At 40.6% G+C, this 13,154-nt stretch overlaps 3 protein-coding genes across 3 annotated transcripts; 1 reads left to right on the top strand and 2 right to left on the bottom strand.

Moving 5' to 3' along the window:
• Nucleotides 1-21: 21 nt before the first annotated feature.
• iscu (iron-sulfur cluster assembly enzyme) lies at nucleotides 22-2,374 on the top strand. Its single transcript, XM_056375850.1, has 5 exons — nucleotides 22-180; nucleotides 394-507; nucleotides 611-721; nucleotides 823-901; nucleotides 1,654-2,374. Exons 1-5 carry the CDS (start codon nucleotides 79-81, stop codon nucleotides 1,743-1,745), a joined length of 498 nt encoding a protein of 165 aa, XP_056231825.1. The 5' UTR covers nucleotides 22-78; the 3' UTR covers nucleotides 1,746-2,374.
• A 22-nt stretch (nucleotides 2,375-2,396) lies between these two features.
• On the bottom strand, nucleotides 2,397-3,743 carry LOC130169243 (vasorin). The gene has a single exon (XM_056375802.1). It carries the CDS (start codon nucleotides 3,741-3,743, stop codon nucleotides 2,397-2,399), a length of 1,347 nt encoding a protein of 448 aa, XP_056231777.1.
• Nucleotides 3,744-5,911: 2,168 nt separating this feature from the next.
• On the bottom strand, nucleotides 5,912-12,511 carry tmem119a (transmembrane protein 119a). The gene is made up of 2 exons (XM_056376089.1): nucleotides 10,966-12,511; nucleotides 5,912-8,229 (listed from the first exon to the last, which is right to left on the bottom strand). Exon 2 carries the CDS (start codon nucleotides 8,217-8,219, stop codon nucleotides 7,479-7,481), a length of 741 nt encoding a protein of 246 aa, XP_056232064.1. The 5' UTR covers nucleotides 8,220-8,229; nucleotides 10,966-12,511; the 3' UTR covers nucleotides 5,912-7,478.
• Between the last annotated feature and the right edge of the window lie 643 nt (nucleotides 12,512-13,154).

Raw genomic sequence — 13,154 nt, 5'->3', positions numbered from 1 at the left:
TCGCTTGTTTGTCAACAAAAACCCGTCTTCCCCACTCGTGCTCACTCGTTGATTTCCGTTTATCATCGGCATCTGAACATGGCGACCGTCTCCTTGCGAAACTCAGCGACCTCGCTGTTGTTATTTGGAAGGAGGTTGTTGAGCCCGGCGCTGAATCCTCTCTGTTCATATCACAAAAAGGTAACCGACTAAAAATATGTTTTCAAACTGCAATTGTAACCAACCCACCGACAGTTAGCTAGCGTCGTATGTCCGTTGTCTGCCTGTCTTTCCGTCTGCCTGTCTGTCAGTAAATGCAGTTAACTTTACCAGCAGCGCCCTATCTTTTTGACTCATTATCTAAAACAACAGAGCAGTAATGCATTGTTGTCTCTATCTGTGACTTTCCTGAAGGTGGTGGACCATTATGAAAACCCGAGAAATGTTGGCTCTTTAGACAAAAACTCCAAGAATGTGGGGACCGGGTTGGTGGGTGCACCAGCCTGTGGTGATGTAATGAAACTTCAGGTAAGTTGGAGGTCAAGATCAGGTGTCACAACCCAGTTAATCACTGCCATGACTTAAAACCTCCTACTGCATTACTTGGTGTTCGGCTGTATGTTGTTTGCAGGTCGAGGTGGATGAAAGCGGCAAGATTGTGGACGCAAAATTCAAAACATTTGGCTGCGGATCAGCCATTGCCTCCAGTTCTCTAGCAACAGAGTGGGTGAAGGGGAAGTCGGTAAGTTGGTACAACACAGATAATAAGGAAACGCTTTGTAAGTTAATGTTTTTTTATGGTTAGTTTATTGGTGATGTGGTTATTCTGTTTTCACCCTGCAGGTTGATGAAGCGCTGAAGATAAAGAACACAGATATTGCTAAAGAACTCTGCCTTCCTCCAGTCAAGCTGCATTGCTCTAGTAGGTTCAAGGCAATAAAACCAACACAGACACACGTTAACTACCACACAGTAACATTATAGACCTAGAAACTTTTATTAACGTAGAGATCGTGACAAATTAAAAGACGAACTAAAACCCAAAGTGTCTCAGTAAGACATCACAAGCCTCCATAACTGCTTCAAAACATTATTCCTCACAAAAGAAGTGTTGTGATGATGGTTATTCAGAGTGTTTGGCACGTGACACATCCGTTTAAAAGTAGGTGTCTAGTTTTCTTACTCATTAAAATATTCATTAACCTCTTCATGTCCTATATTGAAGCATGTGCATCTTTACATTTGTCCAGTTTTTTTTAGTAAGGTTTTTGCTATAATTTGTCACCCATTTATATTCATTTATATCTACTCAATAAAAACACAGCATCTATCAGAGAGTTTGCCTTACAGTTAACACGGTGGTGGCTATTCCTTTAGCATCTCTTGGCAATGGTGTAAATCAATGAGCAATACTAGATTTTTAAATAGTTTGAGCAACAGTGCAATGAAATACTTTTAATCAGGTATTTAATTAATTGGATTAGCTAGAACAAGATATTCTATTATAACATATGAACACATACAAAATAAATATTGTTATTCTGATATAAATTTACATATACCATGATAGAAGATTTTATTCTTATCATACAGTAAAACCAAAGCTTTTTCTGCAGTTAAATTCATCATAATGTTTTAAATCCTAATAAATCCTCCACTCTCCTTTTCTTCTAGTGCTTGCAGAAGATGCTATAAGAGCAGCGCTGTCAGACTACAGGCTGAAACAACAGGACAAGAAGGAGGAACGTGTCAAAGCTAGCAGTTAATATGTTGTTATCAGTATGGGGTATCCCACTGATATTTCAGCACCAGCCAATGTCTTGCAGCCGTGCGGTGGTTTATAGAGGATGAGTTGCCATAATACTACATCAGGTCTTGCACCCTTCTGGGATTACTAGGGGTTTTATAGCCTTTATAGCCTCTCCATAGTTGTGGGGTCAGTCTCTTGATTTCAAGCAAGAATGACCAAGTGTTCAAGTGCCAGGTGTTAATGGTGTCTATGGATTTATCTCATCAGATGATCAGAAATGTTTATTAATTGATGCTAATTTTGGTGGTGGAAGCTCTTGCGGAATATTTTAAGACATCTTTGATCCTTAATATAACAAAACAAAACAAGGAAGCTCAATGATTTTACCTCCTTGCAGCATTTTTCTATAGAGAACACAACAGAGATGCATCATAAATCAGAAGCTATAAGTTGAGGTCTGCTTTTCTTTTGTATATTCTTTGGGATTTAGGCTGTATTTTGGCTTGAATATATAAAACAGCTGCGTCTTTGTGGGAGTTCAGTATGAAGATGCACTTAGGTCAACAGCTTAATTACATGTATAAAACCATAAAACAGAACATTGTATGGGACTGTGCTTATTGTGAATTAAATGATTAAAAACAATTTCAGTGTGTCTTTGCTGATGTCATCCACCAGATCCTGCATCAAGCGGAGCCACCCTCTGTTGGCGCAGAAGTACCTGTTTTAATACCAGCACCACTGCCAACATTAGTAGAGCTACTAATACACATAACACAGCAAGTAGAGAGATGACCACTGCAGAGTCTTGTTGTGTGAACGGTTGTGGGACGGGAGTGGGCCAGGCTGCATCTCTGTTTGTAGAAAGCAAAGACCGTGTCCCCTCAGCAGAGGTCGCATTACTCTGAGGGTGCTGACCTGTGACGTTATCTCTGCATTTCTGTTCCTCGTCAGGAAGAGAACTAGTAGTTTTTAAATGGGATGGGCTCACAGATTGTGTTTTATTTAGGAATAAACACTCCTCATAGGTGAGGGTCTCTAAAGTGTAGTGTTCCAGTAATACACGAGTCTCAGGAACATCTTTGGAAAAGAGTGCAACAGTTTCTTTTGATATTTGCTCTGACAAGTCTCCCACATTCATCTTGTTTTCAAATGAGGTTTGTGCTGTCGGCTCCACTGTCAGCATTTCCAGCTTTCTCTCCAGTGCAGAGTTAAGGTTCAGATGGCGCGTCCTCTCATTTGGCTTCAGGACACGAGGACAGATAGCCATGACGGAGAGGTTCAGAAGCAGACGGTGAGCGAGGTGGTCAGGCTCGGTGCACACCAAGTCTGTGGCCATCTTTAGCCTACCACTCAGCAGCCAGCGGTAAAGGTACAGAATGTCGCACTCACATACCCACATGTTGTCGGTGAGGTCCACAGATCTGAGACGCGGCAGGCTGTCGAAGGCGCTGTCCGGGACTGAGCGCAGGCAGTTGCTGTTGATCCTCAGGACCTGCAGGTTGACCAGGGCGGACAGCGAGGGCAGGTCCAGGGCAGAGATGCAGTTAGCTGAGAGGTCTAAATGGGTGAGTGATGGAGGGAGATTCTGAGGGAGGCTTGAAAGCTTGTTCCCTTTCAGTGTCAAGACCTGCAGCTTGTTAAGACCCTGAAGTGCCCCGGGCTGGATGGCACGGATGCGATTGTCCTCCAGATCCAGACGAGTGAGGTTTCCCAGCTGCCTCAGGGCACCTGCGGTGATGTAAGTGATACGGTTCTCTTGCAGATGCAGGGACTCCAGGCTGGGAGGCAGGCCACGGGGGAAGCGGGCCAGCATGTTATGACTGAGACTGAGCTCCTGGAGGCTGGAGAAGGGCCGGAGCAGGTGGTCCACGTTACACAGCCGGTTTCTGGCCACAGATAGAGCCGAGGTGCGGAGAGGGACAGAGCGAGGAAGTGACCTGAGATCCAGAGACTCGCACAGAACCAGAAGTCCTGGGTGAGGACAGCAGCAGCCAGGAGGACAGGGAGACATTGTGAGGCAGGCTAGTGGACAGATGCAGAGAACCAGTAGGACACAACATCTGCACCAAAGCATGACTCACTGTGAGGAATAACGGAAGAGAGACGAACACATTAGGCACATCAAACTGTATCAGGGAATAATCTGATGCCTCACTTATTTTAACTAATAGAGGGGTACCACTTTAGATTAAGATACTCTTCCTAAAGGGTTTATAAATGTAATTAATGGCTTTATTGGTGTTAAATAAATCATTTACTAATACTTTATAGATCAGATATTGGACATTACATGTGGACTAATTGACCACTGACTTTTTGGAAGAGAGCTGCAGGTCACCTTGACCAAAATCCGTTTATTAGCAACTTATTAACATTTACAACTACAGACTTGGACAGATGGATTATTTAACGATGTATTAACATTTATAATTGCAAATCACTTACTACCTTTTGCTGATGGTTTAGTAGATGATAGAAACCTGTGACCCCTAAGTAATGACTTAATCTGATTTGATGTAGCTGCAGAGCTGATGGTTTGCTACTTTTTTATGAGTTAACATTCATAACTAGCTGATGGCTTACTAGAAAGTGACCCACCGCCCAGAAAAAATTCCCACAACCTGGCAAACCAAAAGTTATTCTCATCACTAAATGACAATTTATAAAGTTGTTACCAACAATTTATAAACAACTTATAAAAGGCGACTTATTAGAAAGTGGTACCAAAAAAGAAAAGACAGGCCTGAGGTCTCACCATTCTTCTGTTCCTGTATTATCTGCTCCTGCGGAGAGATGGGCAGGCATGTTTCTCCCCGGTCCCTCGCATGATCCAGTGTCTCTCTAAAGATAACCACTGAGAATTCCAGGCAGATGCTCATCAAAGTTTAACGACAGCCTTAAGGTGCTGTATTACCTATTCTGGATCCTCTTCACCATTCAAATTGATTGAGAGGCCCCATTGTCTGTCAGTGGCAGACAGTGAAGAGAAGAGATATTGTGTTAAACAAACAAACAAACAAACAAACAAAAAAAAAAGGAAACAAGGCGACGCAAATATTCCCTTATCTGAGGTTACCTAAGGTTGAGGCTCCTAAAAAACAGACAGTGAATCTGGTGAACGCACCCTGTGAGAGGGATTGTTGCTGAGTGGACCTGTGGCCGCGTGTCTTATGGTGGGAAGAGTGAAAGTGAAGGGGTAGTATTTTCTCGAATTATTTAGCACCTCACTGACAAAAGAGCAGGGAATCTGAGCCCAGTGCGAGGCTCTGTCAGGGCTCACGTTTCACCTGTCACAGGATTACACTGGTGTGCTCTCACCTTTGATGTTTCATCTCTGAAAAGTTTGTGCTTCAGCCATTTTAGCAATATGTAATTAAATTTTAAATCATTTTTAATTTCAGATATGGTCTGAATGTAGCCATATGAAGACAGAAGTGGTAAAAAGAAAAGCATAACACACATAGCTGATCAATCAATATTTGAACTGTTAACATAAGGGCAGTGTTTCATTGCTTGTTCTAGATAGAGAACACAGAAGTTAAAGTTATTTGACTTTATGTTCGAACGTCACTGGAACAAATCAGCGTCTCCAAGATTTGTAAAGACAATACATGAGCTCTTGTTTTGGAGCGAAGGGCTCTGTATGTATCTGGTTTACTGCTGTTGAAATATTTAAACAACCTTGTACAGTAGCCAGTTAAGGACAAAGAGGGCTCTCGTCATCTCCAGGCTCTGATACCTTCTGCAGTCCTTGTGTTTGGGTGTGATGGTGCCAGCTGCCTCACCACTGCCAATCAGAAAACTGTGGAAGAGTTGGTGTTACTGTGTGTGTGTGTGTGTGTGTGTGTGTGTGTGTGTGTGTGTGTGTGTGTGTGTGTGTGTGTGTTGTGTGTGTGTGTGTGTGTGTGTGTGTGTGTGTGTGTGTGTGCGCGCACATCTTGGGCTTGAAATGTGAAGTTAGAATACAGTGTGTGTCTTCACAGAGCAGGCATCACAAATCTGACATTCTTGAGTGGACGCAGCTCGAAATTACAGATTCCAAAGTTGAACATAATGTGCATGTAGCGAGCATCCTCTTTTTTTAGACCCTCCTCGCTTTTTCTATTTGTGTATTTGTGTTTCATCATGGCACTGCTTCTACCAATTTTCACTGCTACATTTTAAATAATGACAGAAACATCAGTACCAACACTTTTATTAATCATAAGCATTTTGTAAACAATAAAACTGTCACTTACAGAGAAAGCATCTGTCTTGAAACATCTGAGGACAAAAATCAAATCTGAGGTTCAGCGGAAAAGAGTATTTAAACATGACAAAAGTCTGGCCCATAAATCACACAAAATGTATATCACACACTAATTCTCAGAATCATTAACTTAAGTAATGGGACAGGGAGTTGGATGATCCTCACCAGTGCAATCTGGAATTTGAATCAAACAAGATCAGATAACTAAACACCAAATACACACTTCTCTGCTTTTAATTTTTAAATCCTTTTTTAGCCACCATGAGTCAAAGTTAAACCTGTGAGACCATCAAAAACAGACCAACTATCTATCCCTGTACTCAAGTTTTTGACTCATTACAAATCATTACATTAAAAACAAAAATCATAATTTATCTTATACAGAAATATTACTTATTTAGAAAAACTCAAACCCTTATTCACAAAGTTTTTATACCAAAAAAGCCTGCTTTTAATGTACATGCCAGTTGAAGGCAGATCAAAATTAACAACCATATAAATATGTAGACAAACAGATAGTAGATATATGTATGTTTTAACTTCAGCTACCCGGAAATAACACAGTTACAAATTTTACTTTTGGTATAAAGCTTTGTTAAATAGGTTCTTAAAGTAAAATACAATATGATATGACATAACATAACATTATGCAAAAAAAAAAAGAAAAATCAGGTAAATATGAATGTAAATATAAAGAGAGTGTTTTCTTGTTAAGTCCAACAAGTCAAGTTTACTGCTTTATTTACAGCACCAGAGATTTTTCTTTAAATGACAGACTGATTCAGCCAAAGGCTCTTAGCTGCTAAAAAGATGTCGTGGCGTACAGCAGGACAGACTGAGGAGATTCCTCTGTCTTGGCAGGCATATGGAGTAATACATCTCTGTATTAAAAACACATGAATACTTACTATTTTTGTCATTTCTATTTGGCAAACATGGGAAATTCAAATCCATTCTTTATAATTTTAAGATAATAGTTTTTTTCAGGTCTTTCTCCACTTAAAAAAACAACAAAAAACTTTTATTTCCTGAAGTGATGCGACCTCAATAGCACAACGGTTTGATATCAGGCTGTTGAGAACTGGTTGTTCTGCAATCGCTGATAAAACCAAAGGACTGACCACTTCAACAAATCAACAACCTCGCCCACATCTCCACATCCCCCATTTAAACTCGACTTGAATCAGAAACGTAGAGACGTGCTTGGAGATGTGGGTAACATTTGTAGACTTGTGCACAAACACATTTGTGTGATTGCTTTCTGTCCACAAATCTTCTGTTCTGTTTTCTTTTTCTTTGTAATGTAGTATTTCATATATAAGTGTTTAGATTTAAGGGTTTCAAAGATGGATCATTTTTCATATGAGGCATGATCTTCACTTACATACATTTCCCTCTGTAAAAAGCTCTTTCAATTAAAAGATGTTTGACACATTTTGTTTTATGTCATGGTCGAAACATTTCACCTCTTTTGCCATCAAGATCCTTGGTCATGACCTAGTGGTGGGCCTTTTTCAGATGGCAGGTGCAGACCGGTTGACTGGAGCTGGTGCTGGGGCTGGAGCTCTGCTGCACCTCCTCCCTGTGCTTCAACTGCTCTTTGTGCTTCGGTTCCTCTCTCCGCTTTTCCACCTCCTCCGCCTCCTGGACCTTTCTGACCTCCTGGCGAGGTGATGACCTGACGTCTCTCCCTCTCTCCCCCACCAGAGCCTTAGAGGGCATGCGCAGGTTCTTGGGGGAGCTTTGAGTCTGGACCCTCTTGACGTGGTCGACGGCGTAAGGCCTCTCCTGGACCTCGCTTGAATTCTTGCTTCCACCTGTTTTATCTGCCATATACTTCCTGGGTGGGTGAGGAGGGGGCTTGTAGGCCTCCAGCTTGCGCTTATGACTCATGGCAGAGGCACAGCAGATGATGAAGACCATGACGATGAGAAGAGAGGTCACCACGATGATAATGAGCAAATTCTCCTGCAGGAAATCCACCACCCGGCTCAGGACGAAGTCCTTCAGGCGGATCATGGTGGTGGTGATGGTGTTGGTGAGGGTGGGAGGTCCAGTAGCAGTGGTGATTTGAACAGGTGCTCGGGTGGAGAAAGAGATTGGGAAAAGGAGCTCCAGCTCCGCGTCACCACTGCCGTCCATGGATATGTTGTAGAACATAGGAGCGGAGTGACACACACTACACCACAGTGAGAGCAGGGTCACACAAGTGACGTGAAAAACCAAGTGAGACTTCATCTTCTGAGTCCTGCAATAACAACAAAAGGCTGTTTTTAATTCAGAAAACAAAATTGTATGTTCAGACCTGATCTTTAGGGATCCACTAACACGGTGGTTTGATGCAACTTTAAGAAATACTGTTTGGGACATACGCTTATTCACTTTCCCACGGAGGGTTAGATGAGAAGATTCTGTGCATTAATTATGAAGATAGAGTCACGCTGTGATTAGGTTAGCTTAGCATGAGGACTTGAAACAGGGGGAAGCAGCTAGCCTGGCTCTGTCCAAAGGCAACAGTCTGCCTAACAGCATCTCTAAAGCTCACTGATTAACACATTGTGTCTTGTTTGTGTAATCCACAAACTAACAGTTTAAAAAAAGTGAAGATGAAAGGTTGTGGTTATATGGGGAGACACGTGTAACTATTTCTTGGCAACCACCTCACAGCAAAGACTCAAGCTTTAGAGGTGCTGACGGGTATTTTTGAACAGAGCCAGGCTCGATGTGTCCCCTACTTCGTCTTTATGCTAAGCTAAGCTAACTGCCTTCTGGCTCTAGTTTCATACGCAATGGGCAAGCCAGAGACAAGACAACAAACAAGTTTTATTTTCCCAAAAGTGAAGCAACATTGCATAGTGTATGTGAGTTTTGAGCAGTTCAACTAAAGAGGTTGTTTCTCTTTGAGAGGCGGAGAGAGGCAGTAGTTCACAACTGTAATGAGCAAAGAGTAGAGAAAAGTCAGTAAAGAGTAAATATAATTTGTGCTGCAGATATGTTTTACTTATTTTAATCATCTCGCAACCCCTCAGGTTTTTATTGCTACCCGTTGAACCGCAATGCTGACTAGTGTCAAGGAGTATCTCATGCAGCAGACACACACTGATAAAATAACACAATGTTTTAAGGGCTGCTTCCATCTGAAATGTAACTCCAGTATCCATCTTGACTCAAGTCTTGCACCAGATCTATTTTAGCAGGCAGCAGAGTAGCCATTACTTATTTGGGGTGGAGACAGTGAGTTTGGTGCTGAAGGCCTTATAATTTGTAAAAAGGAGGGCGGCCACCCATCCACCACACCAAAGCCCGTAGGAATCTATATACCAGAGGGAGCACAGAGGCGTGGGAGACCTGTGGCTGTGGCCTCTATATTTACACTGGGCACCAGCTGCTGTACACCAGCCCACAGCAGCGCAGACCTGATGAAGATATTTCTGCCTCCAGGGAAACCTGCATTTACTTACAGTACAACCTACAAAATAAACTTCCCGACCCAATTCTTCCATTATTTGGTCTCCATGTCTCAATGTGAATTCAAGCTTTAACAAAGAACAAAAAACTGAAACCTTTAGTGCAGAGTTCAGTCTGTTACCAATAAAAACTCTTAACACAGTGTGTAATTACACCGTGCTAAACTGTAAAGACAAGCTTCTAATCATCATCATGCTATAGTGAACCTGCTGCTGCTCTGTTTTACACTGTAGTGCATGTTCAATCCCCCTTCCTGTGTGGTCGAACATGCACCATGCACTCTGCTGGACCAGATGGTAGGCCGGGTCTTCATCCTTGGATGTACAGCTATAGGACAGCACTGCCCCTTGAATCCCCATAATTACAGCCATAATTACATTTCCTGTGTTTTACCGCAGGGTCGACATTACCTTCGACTGAAGGCCATCCAGACACTGATATGCAATTAATCCATTTCATGACATCCCCTTGAGTGTCTTTAAATTTACAAAAAGCTTTTACCAGACTGTATGATGGGATCTTATGTGAGCTTGTTGACTAACGCTTAGACTGAGTGAAATATTTTAACACCATGTTTTTATGGCTGCATCTTTGAAATGAACATGTCCTGAATGTTTTGGCTATCTACTGAAAATTCAGTCTGATGTACATTTTAAAAATGTTGGAGTCTCAATTAAAAAGTAAAAAGAGGCACATTTTAACAATGTTTGACTAGACAACACATTTACAATGGTGGAGCTGCTGGCAGAAAACATTTCTTACATAAAACTTTACACACTCTAAACTACAGGTCACGGCTCTGAGAGTTAAAAAAAGATTAGTATAGGATAAAGGTCAATCATGTTATTGATAATTTAGATTAAGAAAAACATCTAATGTTAGTAAGGGAGGAATAAGTATCTGCATTTTTTTTTTACAGATTATAATCAAAAGTAAAAGTTCAGCATTAAAAATCTTACTCGAACTAAAGTATTATTATATTATTGATTATTAAAGTATAAATATTGAAATATTAATATTATTATTATTATTATATATTATCAGCAAAACGTATAAAAGTATCAAAAATGGCCCCTGTGAATTTTATTATTATTACAGTTGTGGAGATAAAGCTAATTTTATCTGCTTAGGAGAATTTGAATCTGTTACAATGCATCATATTTTATAAACTGACCATATATTTTGCAAGTAAAATCCCAATCTGAAAATTAACTATTGCTGTGAAATAAATGTTAAAATACAGTAATTGTTCAGTACAATATTTCCAGCTAAAATATGATGGAGTATAAATGTAAAATCAAAGACATGGGAAACACCCAAGTGAAATATAAGTTCCTCAAAATAGTAGTTTTATCTCTCCAGGCCTCTAAAAACCGTACACGTACTCTACATGTAGAGGCAGAAAACTCAAAATATGAACCAAACGCATCATAAAATCTGACACTTACTAAACATATCGTCAGTTTGGATAAACAGACTGGCCTTAAATTCATAACAAATCTGAATATATACTTACAGTATGCGTTATCCTTGGTTTATCTTCTAGACAGCTCAATGCAGTGCAGAAGACAGAGAGGAAAAAAGGGGGGAGACAGAGTGACGAGAGGAAAGTAAGAATGAAGGAGAGTTTCCGAGCGTTCACCCTCCCTGCTGTGTTATACTGAGAGTTTTTTTTACTGAGCTCTAAAAAGGCTTCTTACTGCAAACTGATGTTCAGCCCTCTATTTTCAGCCTCTCCTCCCTCTTTCTCAACCTCCCATCCTCAGTCTTCATCCTCCTGCTCATATGAAGCAGTCATTTTTATTCTGCCGTTTTTTGGGAATTATTATGGAGAGAACAGCCATGCAGCATGACCCTGTGTGCATGATGACATTTTATAATACATAGATCACTGAAAAACGTTTATCTGTAGAAATGGGCAGTATTTGGAATAAAAGTGTAATTTACCAGAATATGTGTTGACTCGTTCAAAGCTTGGCTCATTAAACTGACAGACACAGCTTAACCTGAGCTTTCTGCTTTAAAACTAATGGCAAAAATGACACATGCAAAGACACTGCAGTTGGTACAACAGTCCCATGTTTTAGGGAAATGTGTATTTCTGTACTTGGTGGGGCGAGTCCTAAGACTTCTCTGCCTCCCACTGAGTCCTCTCTAATTTCGTCCACGTTGATTACAGCCTGTCTCTACAGGGCATACAAGACCAGCACAGAGAGAAAGCACTCTTTTCATCCCAAAACACATGTACAGAGCGAACATATAAACTCCATGGTCTTTCAGGAGCACTTATCTCTGGGTACTTCTCTAAATATGCGGGGGATCTATTTAAGGCTGCTCAAGTCTCCTTTCTTATTTCATTCAGTTATGAATGACTGGTGGTGTGAGATGTTGATATCATAGTTGGTCAGCTGTGAAGAAGGTGACAATTTACAAAACTAGAGGATATAAAAGTATCTTGGCAGTACTGAAAACTAGAGGGAGAGATTCTTCATACCGATGTGCTGTTTCTATGCTTCACACATGGTTGTATCTGCCATTACAGCACATCAAACAGCTTTGTGGCTCACAATAGTCCTGTGTTTCTCATTGATGCTGCAACAGACACTTGTCATCAAGTGTCACAACTTATGGTGCACCTACTGAAATAGTGTGTTAAGTTATTTTTGGAGGTTCACACAATGAATATGACCAAGCGCAATAAATCAGTAAAGGCAAAACAATACCATTCAAAGTATCTCTGCTCCTATTTCTACCACAGACAGGGTTCCCACACCTTCTTTAACCTAAAACTTAAAGACTGTCCAGGCTAGATTTACTCAAATTCAAGAACCCAGCATGACATAGTTTGAGACGCATTTACAGTTTTTATGAACCGGGTGTCTGATGTGACTTGCACCAGAGTCACTAACAGTTAGTGATGTCTGTTCTCCTCGGTGATAGAACATGTTTGGTTCATAAGCGAACATGCAATTACCATCCATTGCCAAAGGTGCCACCAAAGATAATGCAACTGATCTTGAGATTGCTACTTTACGTTACAAAAAAACTTCAACTTCTATTTTTGCACAGTCTTATCCTTTAAAGATTTTTCTTTAAGACAACTGTTATGTCTGTCCAAACACGCTCATGACTGCATGAAAAGGATACACCAACAAATCAGTACATTTGCAAATTCAAAACTGCAAAATGAGCCCGTTTTAAAAATTCTTTATTAATTTTTCTTATAATCAATGTTTGATACTTGAAGCATGAATAATGAACAAAAATGCTGAGCAGACCTCCACATGAGGTTTCATCCTGGTTCCTTTTTGTCTGATTTTCTTTCTTGATATTCATACGACCTCCAATATAACAGAGGTTCTGTTGTCTCATGATGCATTATGGCAAGGTGCAGGGAACAAAGACAAGGGGAAACATTTATAACCCACCTCCCTAACAAATACCCTCTTCAGCACAACCACAAAACAAAAATGAAAAAAAAAAAACAAAACAGAAAATATGGTCATGTTATTTACACAGCTTTCACTCATTTTTCTAGACCCTAATTACAAACATACATCTATCTTTCAACTGCACATTTCTCCAACCTACAGTGTCCCTTTGGATCGCTATTCACTACTATTCCTCAAAACATAGCTCTCGTGCCAACAGTGCTATACAGAATCCATAGAGTGGCAGTCTGATATACAAGATAGGGCAGTACAA

This window comes from Seriola aureovittata, chromosome 5 (assembly GCF_021018895.1).
Source record: "Seriola aureovittata isolate HTS-2021-v1 ecotype China chromosome 5, ASM2101889v1, whole genome shotgun sequence".
Lineage (NCBI taxonomy): Eukaryota > Metazoa > Chordata > Actinopteri > Carangiformes > Carangidae > Seriola > Seriola aureovittata.
Note: the sequence above shows the minus strand (reverse complement) of the source record. Positions and strands in the feature narration are given on the sequence as shown.